Raw genomic sequence first — 18,547 nt, 5'->3', positions numbered from 1 at the left:
CAAACAAGGTGAAGGTCTTCAGAGGACCAGTACGGTTCGTTATTTGAAAAAAAGCCGTTCGTTGATGAGTAATGCTACATTTTAAGCCCCAACGTGGTTGATATTTACAATTTAAAACCAAAAATTACTTTTCAACATGTAAGCTCATATACATTGGTTACTCGTGAGATAATTCCAGGAAAGATTTGATGTCCTAGGTTGCTATTTTGTCATTGTCAATCGATAAACAAAAGTATCCAATCAGCCGTGTTGAACTGTAATGCTGTAAATGTCAGTAATAAGTGTTCAAACTCCAGCAGAATTTATTGATCACACCTTTAGTTCATTCATGTCTGTTTCATAGAGGTTTCAAAGTCACTCTGGATGTGAACCTGGTTGTTTGCCCTTTGTAATCTTTCATGACTAAGGAGAAAAAAAAGGTTCCTGTTGCTTTCTTGGCTTTAATTTTATCTATTCATTTTGTAATGTTTCATGTTGACTTTAAGTGAATCGTTTTATTTGTCTCAGACAGAACATTCTTACCTGAAATATTACACTTTTAACATGCAGAAGAGCCTCATTCATTTTCTGTCCTGAATATAACGGTTATCAGTGGGTTGCAGTATTTTCTCATTGTAGCCAATTTCTTGTACAGTTTTATGCAAATTTCACATGGATGTTTATGACTATCTGCTGCCACAAACAATTTAGAATTTCTGTAGATAGAAATTACTGTGCAATGGAAAATAAAACGATTTAAAAATCTTTCCTGTGTTTTCTGGTTCATGGTTATAGTTCTTAAAATTGTCCCATTTTATTAAACATTTAAAATGGGATGGTACTTCAAAATCTCACAAAAATTTTATATACTGTATGTGATTTGTATTCTCTATAAAGACTTTTAAGAAGAGCATTCTCTTTTATGCTGTGCTTGCTGAGATTGGTTGGATGTTGAAGCTTGACCACGTCCGCTACAATGAAGTCAGGCAAATTCAATGATTTTCAGAATGACAAAGACTTTTGAAAAAGGACATATCAGGCAAAAGAGTAGATGGTATAGAAGTCATATGGTTCTTTATTCCGCAGTTCATTTTTAAAAAGCTTGGAGGCTTATTTTTTCTATTGAGATGTAACTTTCTACCTGTGAAATTGCCATCCAATTATTGAAATTTTACCAGCAAGTGTTATTGGCTTAGAAAAATTGTTTAATACTTTGTCATGGATTTATTTGATGAAAATGAAAACATTTTGTCCTTTGAAGACTTTTACAATTTCCCCATTCCATTTAAAGAATTTCAGCAAGTTCAAGTTCAAATGGATTGGTGCATTTAATGAAAACTCACTTTCAAGAGTGACGAAATGAGACTTCCTTAGCTAATAGTTGATGGTATCAAACCATTCCTGTAATAATAAAAATATTACAATATTTAGGATAGGGGTGCTACTGTGCCTTAAACATTTTTATTTAATGGTTTAAAGAGTATAATAGGCATTATTCATTAAATTATTTATATCATTGTAGTATTGGAGTGACCACTAGACTCTCTCTCTCTCTCTCTCTCTCACACACACACACACACACATACACACTCAAAAAAATTATTTTTTGATGCTGTTCACTTTATTTAAACAATTTATTTTGATTCAACACCATTGTATCAGGTTTCTGGTTTAAATGTGATTGATTCATGTTAAATTGACTTGAAACGGTTACTCTTTGACTTAACTTGATATTTTCATATTGAAATAACATGTTTCAATCAAGTAAGGACTTAATACTTCCCATCATGCTTTGCAAAAACTGAGAGAGTAAATGTTGAAATAAAGTGTTATTTTAAGCATTTTTTAGCAGGATGAGAAAATGGAGTGTCTTTTTAATGTTTACTGTTCTATTATGTTGGTTTATAAAAGTTTTTATGTTAATGGTTTTGGGGTTACCATTGTGGTGAAGTGTTGCACTTGTGCTTGGGTTAAGGACCAGCTAACAAGAACTCATATGACTTTAATTATAAAGTGATTATTATGGTAGTGCTCTGGGTAGTGTTTCTCAAAAGTGTCACAAGCTTAAGTTGATCCTAGCTGACCAAATTATATTTCAGAAATCAGTTAAAAGACTGAAAATAAAAACCCAGAGCAGAAAATAAACTACGATGACAAACACAGATATGAGCAATCAGTGTATGAGTCTCATCAATGGTGACAACAAAATATCCAGACAATCAGATCAACTGTGGATATCACAAAAAGCTACTAAAAGACAGTTCAAAAACCACAGCAAAAAATAAAAGCAAATAGTTAAAATGAAAGAAAATCATAGGACAATTCAGCTTCATACTTTATTCATGCTGCAATAAATTTTCACTCTTGTCACTGTGAAATCGTTCCAGCAATCAACAGGTGTGTGCACATTCCGGTCGAATCATCTAGTGTGTGCGTTCAGAGGATTATAATGCAAAAAATCATGTGTCCCTGGGACACACTAGACCAGGGGTTCCCAAACACATTCCTGGAGCCTCCCAAACACTGCACGTCTCCTTTGTCTGACACACCCATTTCAGGTCTTGGAGTCTCGACTAATAAGCTGATGATCTAAATCAGGTGTGTTTGATTAAGGAGACATGGAAAGCATGCAGTGTTGGGGAGGCTCCAGGAATGTGTTTGGGAACCGCTGTCTTAACTCATTTTAAAACCGTGGGAGACATAATAACAGTTTTAACCGTTTTGGCATCAAAATCCTCTGAATGCACACACCTGTTGATTGCTAGAACCATTTCTCAGTGACACAAGACTCGCGAGATCAAACGTGACTTGAGAGAAAAAAAAACTAATGTGTTGTCAGCTGGCTTTCCTGTTGTGTGTTCTGCTTTACAGTGAAAACAAAATAGAAAAAATGGAATATGGGTAATCTTTCACAATACTCCACTTTCGTGGCATGTTTGTGGATGCCGAGTTTCAGCTAAAGAAGCACGCAACATTGGATTGCTCACTTTCATTGGCTATCGCAGGTATCACGTAAGAGGCAGCCTGATCAAGAGTTGTAAATATCAAATATGTTTGATATTTACGATTTGAGATCGGGGACGCTCTGTCTCAATCAGGAGCAGTTAAAAAATTGTAATGACACCACACAATAGAGGATTTAAAAAAAATAAATAAATAATAATAATAATTTGCGACAAGCCTTGAATCGGGCAAGTCCGTTTTTAGTACATTGTTGTTGTGTAAACATACCTTTAGTGTTAGTTTTTCTCTTGCTGCTGTAATTGTGTTAGCTGTGGCAAAAATAGCAAGGGAAAATGTCAGTAGCCCCTCACTGCAGAACACTCAAGATCCAGGTGGCGGAGTCGGGTAAGTTAAGGGATATGTAAAGTGGGAGGAGTTGGATCTAGATCTAGAACTCTAGATCCCTGCAGTGAGGACCATCTCGAAAATGTGGTCAGGTAATGTTGACAACTTGTCATCATCTAATGGTCTAATCTTACACAGTGATTTTTTTGATCATGTAGATGTAATGCAGTTAATTTCAACTTAAAGTCAGTTGTAGAATGCATTTCAGCAAGAAGCATGTCACCATTGTTGAGATTTATATCTACGTAAGAGGGTCTATGGTTAGAAGCACATTTAAGAAACCCTACAGCGTTCAAAACTGAAACTTTCACCTGCACACCCACTGAAGCTAAGCAGGGTTGAGCCCAGTATATATATCTGGATGGGAGACGTCCTGGTAGATTGGGTAGCTGTGGGAAGAGGTGTTAGAGAGGCCAGCAGGTCTGATCAACCTGTGGCCTGAGTGGGTCCTAATGCCCCAGTACAGTCACAATAAGCTGTACTGTATAAAGGGTGTAACCCTAATGTAAAATAGTCCATACATCACACCACCCAAAGCCCCAGTACAGTTGTCATAAACTGTATTGAATAAAGGGTTAAAATAAACCCCACAAAATAAGGGGTGTGACCCTAAGGAAAAAATAATCCCTACATCACATACCATGCAGTTAGTTAGTTTCATATCACAAATGATATAGTAAAAAAAATGACTGACCCCAAATTTTGGAACAGTAGTGTACATTGTTACAAAATGTTTCTACTTTGGAAAGATTATATATTGTTACAAAATATTTCTAACCGCAGAAATATTTCAATGTAAATATTTCAATATATTCATCATGTTTTAAATACATGTCTGTAACCTGTGCAGTCTGAACTGCTCCAAGCAGGACTTGAACTCGATTTCGTAACTGAACAAAACTGACTGACAATGAAAATCAACTGTCATTGAAATCTCGTAAAGGAACAAAACTGACCATCATTGAGATCTTGTAACTGAACAAAAATGGCCATCACTGAAATATCATAATCGAATAAAACAGATGTCACTGAAGTTTCATAACTGACTGAAACAGACCGTCATTGAAATCTCGAAAAGAAACAAAGCCGACTGTCTTTAAAATCTCCTAAAAGAACAAAGGAACAAAACTGACCATCATTGAAATCTCATAACGAAACAATTGAAAATTGTCATTGAAATCTCATAACGGAATAAAACTGACCATCATTGAGATCTCTTAATTGAACAAAACCGACCGTCATAGAAATCTCTTAAATGAACAAAAAAGACCATCACTGAAATCTCATAAAGGAACAAAACCGGCCGTCACTGAAATACCTAAAAATTTCGTAAAGGAAAAAAAAAGCGTCCGTCAATGAAATCCAGTAAAGGAACAAAACCGACCCTCATTGAAATCCCGTAAAGGAACAAAACCGACCGTCACCGAAATCTAGTATAGGAACAAAACCTAACATCACTGAAATCCTGTAAAGGAACAAAAGCGACTGTCACCGAAATCCAGTAAAGGAACAAAACCGACCCGCAATGAAATCCCGTAAAGGAACATCACTGACAGTCATTCAAATCGCGTAAAGGAACAAAATCGACCGTCACTGAAATCCCGTAAAGGAACAAAACCAACCGTCATTGAAATCTCGTAAAGGAACAAAACCAACCGTCACTGAAATCCCGTAAAGGAACAAAACCGACCCTCACTGAAATTCTGTAAAGGAACAAAACCGACCCTCACTGAAATTCTGTAAAGGAACAAAACCGACCCTCACTGAAATTCTGTAAAGGAACAAAACCGACCGTCATTGAAATCTCGTAAAGGAACAAAACCGACCATCACTGAAATGTCTGAAATCTTGTAGGCGAACAAAACCGAGAGTCACTGAAATCTCATAAATGAACAAAACCGACCATCACTGAAATCCCGTAAAGGAACAAAACTGACCGTCATTGAAATATCGTAAAGGAACAAAACCGTCAGTCACTGAAATGTCTGAAATCTCGTAGGGGAACAAAACCGACTGTCACCGAAATCTCGTAAATGAACAAAAGCAACCATCACTGAAATCCCGTAAAGGAACAAAACCGGCCGTCATTTAAATCTTGTAAAGGAACAAAATTGACCGTCATTGAAATCTCGTAAAGGAACAAAACCGTCAGTCACTGAAATGTCTGAAATCTCGTAGGGGAACAAAACTGACTGTCACTGAAATCTCATAAATGAACAAAAGCAACCATCACTGAAATCCCGTAAAAGAACAAAACCGACCGTCATTGAAATCTCGCAAAGGAACAAAACCGACCGTCATTGAAATCTCGCAAAGGAACAAAACCGACCCTCATTGAAATCCCGTAAAGGAACAAAACCGACCGTCACCGAAATCTAGTATAGGAACAAAACCTAACATCATTGAAATCCTGTAAAGGAACAAAAGCGACTGTCACCGAAATCCAGTAAAGGAACAAAACCGACCCGCAATGAAATCCCGTAAAGGAACATCACTGACAGTCATTCAAATCGCGTAAAGGAACAAAATCGACCGTCACTGAAATCCCGTAAAGGAACAAAACCAACCGTCATTGAAATCTCGTAAAGGAACAAAACCAACCGTCACTGAAATCCCGTAAAGGAACAAAACCGACCCTCACTGAAATTCTGTAAAGGAACAAAACCGACCCTCACTGAAATTCTGTAAAGGAACAAAACCGACCCTCACTGAAATTCTGTAAAGGAACAAAACCGACCGCATTGAAATCTCGTAAAGGAACAAAACCGACCATCACTGAAATGTCTGAAATCTTGTAGGCGAACAAAACCGCGAGTCGCTGAAATCTCATAAATTAACAAAACCGACCATCACTGAAATCCCGTAAAGGAACAAAACTGACCGTCATTGAAATATCGTAAAGGAACAAAACCGTCAGTCACTGAAATGTCTGAAATCTCGTAGGGGAACAAAACCGACTGTCACCGAAATCTCGTAAATGAACAAAAGCAACCATCACTGAAATCCCGTAAAGGAACAAAACCGACCCTCACTGAAATTCTGTAAAGGAACAAAATTGACCGTCATTGAAATCTCGTAAAGGAACAAAACCGTCAGTCACTGAAATGTCTGAAATCTCGTAGGGGAACAAAACTGACTGTCACTGAAATCTCATAAATGAACAAAAGCAACCATCACTGAAATCCCGTAAAAGAACAAAACCGACCGTCATTGAAATCTCGTAAAGGAACAAAACCAACCGTCACTGAAATCTCATAAAGGATCAAAACCGACCCTCACTGAAATTCTGTAAAGGAACAAAACCGACCGTCATTGAAATCTCGTAAAGGAACAAAACCGACCATCACTGAAATGTCTGAAATCTTGTAGGCGAACAAAACCGAGAGTCGCTGAAATCTCATAAATTAACAAAACCGACCATCACTGAAATCCCGTAAAGGAACAAAACTGACCGTCATTGAAATATCGTAAAGGAACAAAACCGTCAGTCACTGAAATGTCTGAAATCTCGTAGGGGAACAAAACCGACTGTCACCGAAATCTCGTAAATGAACAAAAGCAACCATCACTGAAATCCCGTAAAGGAACAAAACCGACCCTCACTGAAATTCCTTAAAGGAACAAAACCGACCGTCATTGAAATCTCGTAAAGGAACTAAACCGACAGTCACTGAAATGTCTGAAATCTCGTAGGGGAACAAAACCGAGAGTCACTGAAATCTCATAAATGAACAAAACCGACCATCACTGAAATCCCGCAAAGGAACAAAACTGACCGTCATTGAAATCTCGTAAAGGAACAAAACCGTCAGTCACTGAAATGTCTGAAATCTTGTAGGGGAACAAAACTGACTGTCACTGAAATCTCGTAAATGAACAAAAGCAACCATCACTGAAATCCCGTAAAGGAACAAAACCGACCGTCATTGAAATCTCGCAAAGGAACAAATACGACCGTCACTGAAAGTGTCCCGTAAAGGACCATCACTGAAATCTCTTTTAAGGAACAAAATCGTCCACCACTGAAATCCCGTAAATGAACAAAATCAACTATCATTGAACTCTCATAACGAAACAAAATAGACCATCTTCGAAATCTTGCAACGAAACAATATTGAAATGTCATAATGGAACAAAACAGGCCGTCACTGAAATCTCATAAAGGAACAAAACCGACCGTCATTGAAATTAAAGCAAAATGGAACTGATTGAGATTGAGAAATGTTGGACTAAATAGTAATGGAACAAAACTGATCAAAAAATTAAAGAAAAAATTAAAGAGATTTTTTTAAATCAGCACATGAATCTCCACAAAGGTGACAATCAAAAGTGTCATGCCGCAATGCATGCTGGGAACAATAATACAAAACTCCCAGCGCTTATCACAGCATCAACAAATTATGCAGCTGAATTGTCCAATTATTTTCTTTCATTTTAACTATTTGCTTTTATTTTTTGCTGTGGTTTTTGTTCTGTCTTTTAATAGCTTTTTGTGATGTACAGAGCTGATCTGATTGTATTTTGTTGTCAGATTCATATGCTGATTGCTTATATCTGTGTTTGTTAATGCAGTTTACTTTTTTTCTGCTCATGTTTTAGTGCAAGTTAACGGGGCAGACACGGGGATGAGTTTACTCACGGCCCGGGAAATGATAACAATGTGTAGCCCGCGAACATGAAGAGCACACAGACGCGAATAGCACACGGAGTTTTTATGACTGACGATCCTGCTTTCTGGCCGAAACACCTGTCAGATAATGAGCGCTGTGAGCTTATTAATAGAGGGCCCGTTCAAATAAAAGAAAAATTCCCAATGATGGGTGATGGCCGACGATTCACAAACAGCAATTACTTAATTAAAATGAAAAATAGTGAAAAGATTAGCCGATCGTGGCTAGTCTACAGCAGCAGCGGCTCATCTGTATGGGCAGGTGGGGGCAGAGCACCACCAAAATATTCATCCAAACATAGACCTCTACACAGGCTACACTGAATTAATAATAAATTATAAATGTGTTCAGCATTCTGCAACAAATATATTTTGGATTTTCTAGACTATTTTAAGTCGTATTGTCTTGATCCTTTTGAACAAAAATGACGAAAGCTTGCTTGAATCAGAGCTCTAACGTGACTGTACGCAGAAGATATGAAAAGGATGTTGTTGTACTATAAAAGGCCACAAGGAGGGGTAGTAAGACAAGGAAAATGTTGCTCTGAGGCACTATACTCTGAATGAAAGGCATGAATAAAAGTTGCAGGTTCAATTTGAAACATAACACAATGAATAATGTTAGTTTTAATAATAAAAAAATAATAATTAGGACCTAAACGTTAATTAATAGTAACTGTTACACACACACACACACACACACACACACACACACACACACACACACACACACACACACACATTCATATTTTGATTTGGCTTTTATTTTTATATTTTCAGTTTTAATTTTAAGTTCAAGTTTTAGTAATTTTTTTGTTTTTTTTGTTTAGTATATTTACAGTATATTTAGCTTTAATGTATTTTTATTTGTAATAATTGTAGTGCTTTAACTTAAAATTATTTTATTTCATTTAGATATCAAAGGAACATTTCTCATTTTCCTAAGCTTTTCATCTAATATTTATATTTTATTTGAATCCATCTTTGATTCATCTTATTAAAGAAAAAAATTGAGACAGTAAAGTTTTGCTTTTCCCCAGTAACATTTTCCTGACAAATCATTGTCTGATGAGGTACGTAACAGTAGATAGATAGATCTGAAAATATGCTTTCCTATTCATTGAACGTTGTCATTTAAATAATTTGAATAATTTAAAAGACTGCTGTAAGGCCAGCTGAAGTGAAAATATCATGCACATCTTGTTTAATCATACGCCCTCGCTGTGCTCCTCCTCCTTCACTTTTCCCCAGGATCTCCCTAGAAATTTTTAAGAAGCCTACTTTGCTAGCCTAACATTTTTTTCTGGTCTGTGCCGCAGTTATGATCAAACTCTAGAAACGGCCCTGATAACAACACTTTTTAAGGCCAATGATGTACACTGGTGTTTTGTCAGTGGTTTTTAATCTTTTAGAGATTAAATATGATATCCTCATGTGAGGGAACCCCACCCTAAAATTTAAAAAAAGGCATCAACTATATATATATATATATATATATATATATATATATATATATATATATATATATAAAATTTTAATCACATTTATTTACTCATTTATTGTAATCTTTTTACTTTTATATTATAATGTTGTTTTTTTTCTCTCTCTCTCTCTAAACTTTTCTACGAACCCCCTGTCACAACCCGAGCGGCCCCGTGGTCCCAACACCCCCCATCCCTAGTTTGAAGAACCAAAGAACTGTTTTGCACGATTTTAAGGCAGGGGGCACCACGAGACTGTACCACAGCACGCCCAGCAGCGCTTCTGCTTTAAATCCTCTTACAGCACCAGACCAGCAGAGAGGACACACGCGCTCCTGCAACACTAACAGCAGACAGCAGCCCGCCGTTACCTCAAGACCACAGCTCGCGCGCACCTTTACCTTCCTCGGGTTTGCCAAAAATAAAAGTCATAAAGTTTTGGATTAAAACGACACGGAACTACATTCTGCCTGTTTGTTTTAAGAAACGCCATGCCAGGGTTTCATTTACCTCAAACTCTGACAAACTGACAGTTTTGACAGCGCGTGCTCAGATTCAAACCGTGTCTGCTCACCAACCGTCGCCTCGTTGAGGAAAACCGATCTTTTGCGCCGGGAACGCGATTACGCTGCTCAGCAAATAGTGGCAAGAAGTCTGAAACCACATGTGCTCGTCTCCAAACCGGAGAGACGCGGTTTCATTTGTCTTCAGAGAGGAAAAGAGTTGGCTTTAAGCCGCACTGACAGACACAAGGGAAGGACGGTCTCGTGAGAGCGCTGGAGAAGACCATTGGAAATTCACGCGGTGCGTAAAATTCACATTTATTCTTGGCACTGCTGTGGGAACAGTTGAAATAAACGGGAGAAAATGTAGTCTTTATGGGTGGTTATCAGCATAGCCACTTTTGACGCTAACCATTCCCGGTGAATGGCTCTTTAAACGCGGCGAAGGGGGGCGGTAGTTGTGGAGTATTCAGCAATGCCAAGTTGAAGGGTCTCGACATTGTCAGTACTGATAAACGCTGAAGTGCCCAGCACCGTCTTTATTATCATTGATGGTCTCTTGGATATTTTTAAGCATCTCCTGTTAGAAAAAATTGGAGAGAAGTACTGAATGAAGATGACGCCTTGACTGGGATATTTATATAAACCGCGGGCGCACGTGCTGTCAGTCACCTGCTCACAAAGGTAAACGCACCTTTACGCTTAAACACAATTCAGAATGATGGCCAACGGACCCAACATCGTCTACGAATGGCTGAAAACCCTTCAACTGTGTCAGTATGTCGAGGCTTTTGTGGATAACGGATACGACGACTTGGAAGTTTGCAAACAAATCGGAGACCCAGACTTGGATGCCATCGGTGTTTTCATTCCGCATCACCGCCAGCGGATTCACGATGCGGTGCAAAGGTTAAAAGATGACGATAAGGAGACGGCTACCGGGCTTTATTTCACCCTGGAGCCGATGCCCCCGGTTTCACCTATATACACGAGTCGCCTGGTAGAGCAACATGAGTCTAGGCTGCGGGGCTCCAGGTCATGGACTGAGCAGTGCAGTGATAGAGCCGCGCGCAGCGTGGGGTACATGGGGGCGTCCAGGAATCTGACGCTTGGGAACCGCAAGGAGCTGGAGATCTACCCCAAACTGAAGCTGAAGATAATGATCAGGGATAAACTCATTAGGGACGGGATAAACCTCGCCAGGCAGCCATACTCTAATAAGGTGAGTAGTTGTGTTTACTTTGTTGTCCCGCGTCGGTATAAACCACGTGGCGTGCCCTTGAATCAGAAATTTGGATTCTAAACCGCCTCAGTTGAAAACAAAACGCTATACTGGAATAGAACCTCATGTGAGTTTAGGATCCATGTTGTGATTAGAAGACGAGGGTAATAATATAGAGCTGTTTGCCTTGGATGCAGGGATATGGAGGTTTGATGACTGGAACATTGCTTTAATCTGATTTCCAAAATATGATCAATAGTTTACTGACCGAATTTAGACGCACCCTGCGTTTCTAATGCCTTTCTGGAATCAGTAGGTCAGCTGCCATCGATTGGCCTGTGCAGGAAAGGCCCTCACACTGCATATCCACCATTCAACATAACATCAGATAATTCATATCTTAGTCTGACACATGAGATTTTTTTTTTTTTTTTTTTTTTTTGAGTTCTGAAGCTGGAAGTTCAAGATGGATACAGAATGAAAAAGAGAAAGAGCCTCAGAGAGGTTGGGTAGGTGTGTGAATGTTTCAACCCTGTATTCAACCCTCAGTATTTATTTTACTTTATTACAGAGATTTAATGAGGGGGATTTGCTTGATGTAGTAATGGGATTCATATGTACAACAAACTTAAGCTCTCAGATGATCCATGACCTTCAGAGATAGGTGTTTGAGTGCACACCAAAGAGTTTCCTTTTATTGGGGAGGTGGGGAAACATCTATATTAATAAGTGTTTTATAGTTCCCAGCAGCTGGGTAGTAAAATGACAATGACTTTCCAGAAACAAAGTACACTATTAGAGGCTGTAATTGTTACAATTGTGATCCTTTTTCTCTTGGTCCATTTGTTGGACTGTTGGATTGTTGGAGATGTCCATTGTTTTAGGATTGTTCAGATGGTTTAAAGTTACTGTATACTTTGGTATGAGTATGATGACATGTATGAAGTATGATGATATTCATTTGGTAATGAATATTGATGACAAATCAGTTATTATTAAGTCACAGAAAAGTTCTGACATTTGAAAAGTAAGCACAGATGAGATATTCTATTAACTTTAAGGGATAGTTCACCCAAAAATTGATATTTTGTCATTTACTCGCCCTCATGTTGTTCCAAACCTGTAACACTTTCTTTCTTCTGCAGAACACAAAAGAAGATATTTTGAAGAATGCTGAGGTCAAACAACATTGGACCCCATTGACCCCTGAGACATTTTTCAAAATATCTTTATTTGTTTTCCACAGAAGAAAGTGAGTTATACACAGGGGTGCACATAACTTTTTTGGTCTGGTTCTCAAGGGAGCACCTGGAGATTTTGCTTGGTACTCACACTTTGCTCTCCTCACTATCTTTTTCTTTTTTTTATTAACCTTAATGACACAGACAACCGCAAGAATATTAGGCTGCTGTCACTTTAAGACGGAATGCACGGACGGACTGAATATACTGACACATCCGGTTTCTTTCTCAACTGTTTGCTAATGACATAACCTAGAGAATACTTGCAGAGACAGGTATTTTGACATAATTTATGTATGTGTCTGTTCAAGCGAAAGTAAACGCGAAAGAGGAATCAATTCGGTGTTTGAGCGCTGTCTGAAACTCCTGTCCTATGATGGTTAAACTTTCCCAAAAATGTTGGTACTCAGAAGCGCTTCCCTCCATGTTTTCTGGTGTGCATCGTTTATTTTTACCTTGCATGCGCACCTGCACATCACTTATGTGCACCCCTGGTTATACAGGTTTGGATTTTTAAATAAATTTTCATTTTTGGGTGAATCTCATGCTCTTTCTTCTGTTTAATGAACTGATTGTCAACAGTCACCATATGAAGTTTGTGTGAAATAAATGTGAAGTTCTGTGATCTCTCTGTTGCACTTGTTTCACTCTCTGAAATACACAATTAAGGTGATGATACATGGGGCAACTTTTTGAGCAATGTTGCCGGGCAGTGTCGCAGAGATGATGATGCTTGGGCACTCTTCCATTGAGAGTGGGAAAAAAAATCTTGATCTAATGTTGCCCAACCCTAACCCTAACCCTAAATTTGTTGCCCATTTTCCCAAGCATCATCGTTTGGCGACATTGCCCGGCAGCATTGCTCAAAAAGTCGCCACGTGTATCATCACCTTTATGCTTATCCACATTTTCACACAATCATCCATTCCCCTGAACTCTGTCTGTCACAACACGTAAATGAGTCGCCGTTGTTCTCTCCAGTAAATAAAAACAAGAAAAATGAATGGCTTCATCTGCTTTTGTTTACAATTAGAACAAATGCTTTTATAGCCTCCAATCTCTTTACAAGCCACACCATGAACAAAATATTCATGCTCAAATAGTGTAGTTGACTAGTTTCCAATTAATATTGGAACCGCCAGTACTACAAACCATAACACTACAAGTTATGCCTAATGTTTTATTTAGTATCATACTTCACAAGATTTGAGCAATAAGCCTATATAAACCTTTCATATATATATATATATATATATATATATATATATATATATATATATATATATATATATATATATATAAAACAAAATAAATGTACTTGAAAAGATTGTTTTATGACATCCACTTGTAGTAACTTGTACTAGCAGGTGTAACTTGTAGGGGTGTTTTGTAGTACTATGGGATGCAGACAGACCCTTCTTGATAGTTCGCCTGTATGATAGCATTCGTCACATATCAACACAAGTATTTAAAGGTTCATTTGTTTCAGTCATTTCAGAAAGTTACTTGTATGTATCCGTTTACTTTGAAATGATAAGCTCACAGCATATGGTCCCTCAGATAGTCATTGAACATATGCTTGCACAGAATGAACCTCACAGTTGTGCGGAGTGTTCAATTAATTGTTGATTTACGAGGCAACAGTATATTACGGCGTTTAATTGGGGAGGTAATTGTAATGCTTTCAGTTCCCTTGTGATTCTGAGATAGTGCTGACGTTTTATGTCAAAGCTTCATCGCTGTGGTAGATCTGTATACTGAGGGTTTCAGTAGGCTAAATAAACTTAAATGGTGATGATGTATTTGTGTTGCTCTTAAGATTGGATTTCGCCATAGGGTGGAATCTCTTGAGTGATTAAAGTATTACACTGATGGCTTTTCAAGTTAATATCAGCCTCATGAGTGTCTAGCTACTGTGTATAGTCATTGTGAAGTGGATTGTGGGAAACTGTTGTAGCAAGTATTTAGTGTCTGAAATGCATGTTGCAGCGCAAACCATTTTCTTGTCCTTGAGGAGAATTTTTCTGTAGTTTGCTGAAAGAAGTTGTCTGCTGCACACATACAATGAAAAGCTGCATTAGCCTCACTTCTTGTTTGATTGTTTATCCACAAATAGATTACAGTAATGGCTTACAGTATATTATAGTGGTGTTTTTGTTTATATGAAAACTCTCTACAAGCAGCTCTTAATAGATCCTTCGACAGGTTGTGGAATGTCGTCCCCTCACATGCCAGACCATAATCCTTTTCATGACGCCACAAATGACCTTAGGGGAGCAATAAATAGCCATAATGCTTTCTTTTACTACAGAAGGGGTTTATTTATTTAATGATGCCTTATCGGTTTTACTGACATAATAGATCCGTTATTACACATAGACACAAACACACAATGTCTGTGTTATCGGCCCATGAATATCACTATTTTGTTAAAAAAAGTAGGTTATGTTCTGTTTCTACCATCAAGCTCATGCTGACAGCACATGCTGTATACCCTATATGGTCTGTTTTAAACTGAGCTCTCTGCATGGAGATAATAATATAGGGGTTCACATAATTTTATTTTTTTTCCCCCCAGTGGGTGAATGCTAAAAACCACAATTACACTGACTCTTAATCTCAATGTCCTTGTGAAAAATTATTTCCCATTCACATCTTAAAAAAATAGCACTGTGAGAAGCCTATCATTTAAAGACTCTGTGTGTTATCTGCAAAAGCGTCATGCCTATTCAAACTGAACCAACTGGATTTTAGATGCAGTCACATTGTATTTAATTGGAGTCATATCTTTACCAGGTGATTTGCTTTAAATTGTCTACCACCCACCTGGATGTTGCTCAAAACTCTTGTTTTTTATTTATTTATATCATTTATTTATTTGTTTGTTTTTTGTAGAACAGAATACTCAAAGTTCTGTTTTTCCATATAAGGAAAATTAGTTCATGATAGATTCAAAGCAGATAATTGACTGTCAATTACAATGCAAATTTAAATTTCAGAAGGCTGCTTTGTCGCCACATTTTTCAAATCCTGCACTGATGAGGGCTCCAGTGAACTACAGTATACATGTCTATCTATGTCTATATAAAATGTCTATTGCTACACAGCCAGATATGTCTCAAATGAAAGTAAACAGGTGGGTGTAAACCGGATGTGTGATCAGTATAATGGATCCATGCATTTGGTCTTAAAGGGGCTCTATGTAGGAATGACACCCAGTGTTCAAAATAGGTACTGCAGTCCAAATTCAAAATATTGTTTGGCCCGGCCCCTCGTTCGAAGACGCGGATTGCCAGCAACAATAGGGAGCGCAATTCACAATGAAAGCTGAGGAGACTTAACTCCCTGAGGTCTGAAAGCGCGCCGGCGCGTTTTGCAGGATTTTTTTCACATTGCAGCAAAACAGACTTAAAATACTCCGTCATTTCTTGTTATAGAGACATAAGTAATATATCAATTGAAACTATAGAATGTCTTCTTTTATTTGTGTACACTCAGAGTAAAAACACAATGTTGTGCTTTTTGTAAAATAAAGTAAATTAACATGATGCGTGATCTCACGTCTCCCTCTGAACGAAGTCCAATCTGATAGTTCTCAGAAAATGAACTGTAACTTATGAATACTAATGACAAAAAAAATGACACTTATGTCTAAAGAAACGTTGAAATGTCAGGTTTTAAATTGTGCAAGTCAAATCGAAAACAAACATTCTGTGTTTATGTAATCTGTATGAAAAGAGAGCCATGTCAGAAGTCCGTGATTCAGCTCATTATCTGCTAATGCGGCCACGCCCACGGAGCCAGCGCTATTCAGAGGCAAATTCTAAGGCAATGCATGCATTCATAGTCTCAATCATGTATTTATTGTCTTGAAAAGTGTTTATCTGGATGTTAAAACCATGGTTAGCGATCTCTAGAAGACATGCCGTTAGTTCCTGGTTCCTTTTCTTCTTTATATGAATTTGTGGCCTAAAGGTGCACAGAGCGTCCTCCAACTGCAAGTATAAATTGAAAACACAGTATCCAGCAGACCAGCACTCATAGTGATGACAATAAATATTGAATAAATATTACTCCTCAGTATAGAAAATTGACATAAATATATAGGAATCCATCAATATTTCTCCAAATGTGCATGCTTTTAAGCTAAAAGCCTATATGAAATGCCATAGAGGTAACATAATTGTTCAGACACTTTGCATCACAGAAATACATTATATTTTAAAGAATATAATAGAATAGCATTATTTTAAATTGTAATAATATTTCACAGTATTGCTGTTTATGATGAGCTGAGACATTATAGAGGGTTTTTTTTCACAGCCTACCTGACTGAAAGGCCTCATTAATATGCAAGTCATTTCAGGTCATTATTATGTGATTCTTTTGTCTTCTCAGGTGTAAATGACCCATTATTCATGATGATTCACGCCTCCACGCATACTGTGTTTCTTGACAAAAAGTGTCTTACAAAAACTAAATCAATATATTGTTTTATATGAAGGAGTAGGCAGTATAATTTTTACATAATTCTGAAGCAAAAACTCTAGTCTACAACCTCCAATACCCAGAAGTCTTGTGAACACAGATTTAATATACTTTTTTTGGACTTATTTCAGTGACTTAAGTTTTTTGTTTTTTCAATAACCACGCATAAACATTATTCCTTCAAAAATACAAACGTGTACATACATGTTCCTCACATATTATGGTAGCCTAGTTTGTGCTGAATACAGTGTAATGACACTTTTGTCATTTATGTTTATGAACAACTGAAAAAAGCACAAATGTCAGGGCATGTCAAAACTTCTCCAAGCCCCAAATCAGCCTCAGACTCCAGAGGGTTAAACACTGTAAGCTGATGAGTTGATTTATCTGTTTTAATATGCTGTTGTTCATAGAGATATTTAGATGGATTCAGAGGCTTTTTAGGTCAAGTAGAATCTGCGATTCTCTGACACAGTTTGTTTGTTGGTTTCCATGGTTGCAATACGCTGTGTTTTCTGCCAATTGGCAACCTGTGATGTCGAAATACTATTGGATAAACTGGCAGCACACGGTTCGCACAGACCAAAACAAAGACAGACATTCCGACACGGAACACACATTTTCAAAGTAGAATATCTGGCTGTAGCATTGTTTTTCTGAGGATCAAGTAGGTGAACTTAGCATGTTTCCTAAATATCTGCAAACATATCTGGGTATTTTTATGCTTTATTAAAGTAAAAATCTTACATCGAGCCCCATTAAAGTGACTGCAGCCTAATAAACCTGCTGCTATGTGTGATTAATGTGAATCAAACAAAAGAGAAAACCTCTTGCTGCTCTTGACTGAATAATTTTTTTTCAGCTTTAATAAGAATAAATTATATTTAATATTTATATTTTTACATTTGATTATTAAATTTCTGTTCTAATTCTAACTACGTCAAACCTGTTGTACCTGAAAAATGTAATTTGATAATTCATATTTTTGTTACAATGTATTTATCCTATTGTTTGTAATTTGCTTCTTTTTTCTTATTTTTTTAATAACAGAAATGAGATAAAATAACACAAAATAACTATATCGTTAATATATTTTATCGTTATCGCTATATCGTTAGCGTGAAATAAAATTTGTCATATCGTGAAATAAGAATTTGGTCATATCACCTACCCCTAACTGCCACTAAAAAATTAAGTGGATGTATGACACCCCTGATTTTCTCCAGAGAGTGTTTTTCTCTGTTGTGATGCTTCCAATATATGGTGCACAGAAAGAGATTCAGAGATGCATATGGATATGTGATTGAAGCTGCTGCTTACATAGCTGCTTTAAATTATTTGATTTCATTTTGTATTCATTGTGTTGAGTTTGTGTTGAGTGTCAGCATTGCAATGTTATGTTAATGGAACTCATAACTTCACAGACTTCAGATTTAAATTCCCCTCTATTCGCCCACAGACCTCCCACAATGCTTCTTTCCGTTAGACAGCTCTGTCAGTTTTTATTTGAGCTGAACTTCAGTCAGTGTGCTCAGCCATGGACAGAACATAATTGTCGGATTACTAGTATGGATTTTACATTAACAGAAATACTGGAAAATTGATACTTGGAGGTT

General features: G+C 37.3%; 1 protein-coding gene across 6 annotated transcripts in view; it reads left to right on the top strand.

The window, feature by feature from the left end:
• Positions 1 to 9,790: 9,790 nt before the first annotated feature.
• Positions 9,791 to 18,547, top strand: part of sash1a (SAM and SH3 domain containing 1a) — a 271,761-nt gene continuing 263,004 nt past the window's right edge. For 3 of the 6 annotated variants that reach the window (XM_048206889.1, XM_048206887.1, XM_048206884.1), the window contains exon 1: positions 9,791 to 11,202. In XM_048206889.1, coding sequence (XP_048062846.1) covers positions 10,699 to 11,202 — 504 coding nt within the window. In that variant the 5' untranslated portion in view covers positions 9,791 to 10,698. The remainder of the gene's footprint in view (positions 11,203 to 18,547) is intronic. The other 3 variants (XM_048206888.1, XM_048206886.1, XM_048206898.1) reach the window with 2 other exon arrangements.

Source organism: Megalobrama amblycephala, linkage group LG11 (assembly GCF_018812025.1).
Source record: "Megalobrama amblycephala isolate DHTTF-2021 linkage group LG11, ASM1881202v1, whole genome shotgun sequence".
Classification (NCBI taxonomy): domain Eukaryota; kingdom Metazoa; phylum Chordata; class Actinopteri; order Cypriniformes; family Xenocyprididae; genus Megalobrama; species Megalobrama amblycephala.
Note: the sequence above shows the minus strand (reverse complement) of the source record. Positions and strands in the feature narration are given on the sequence as shown.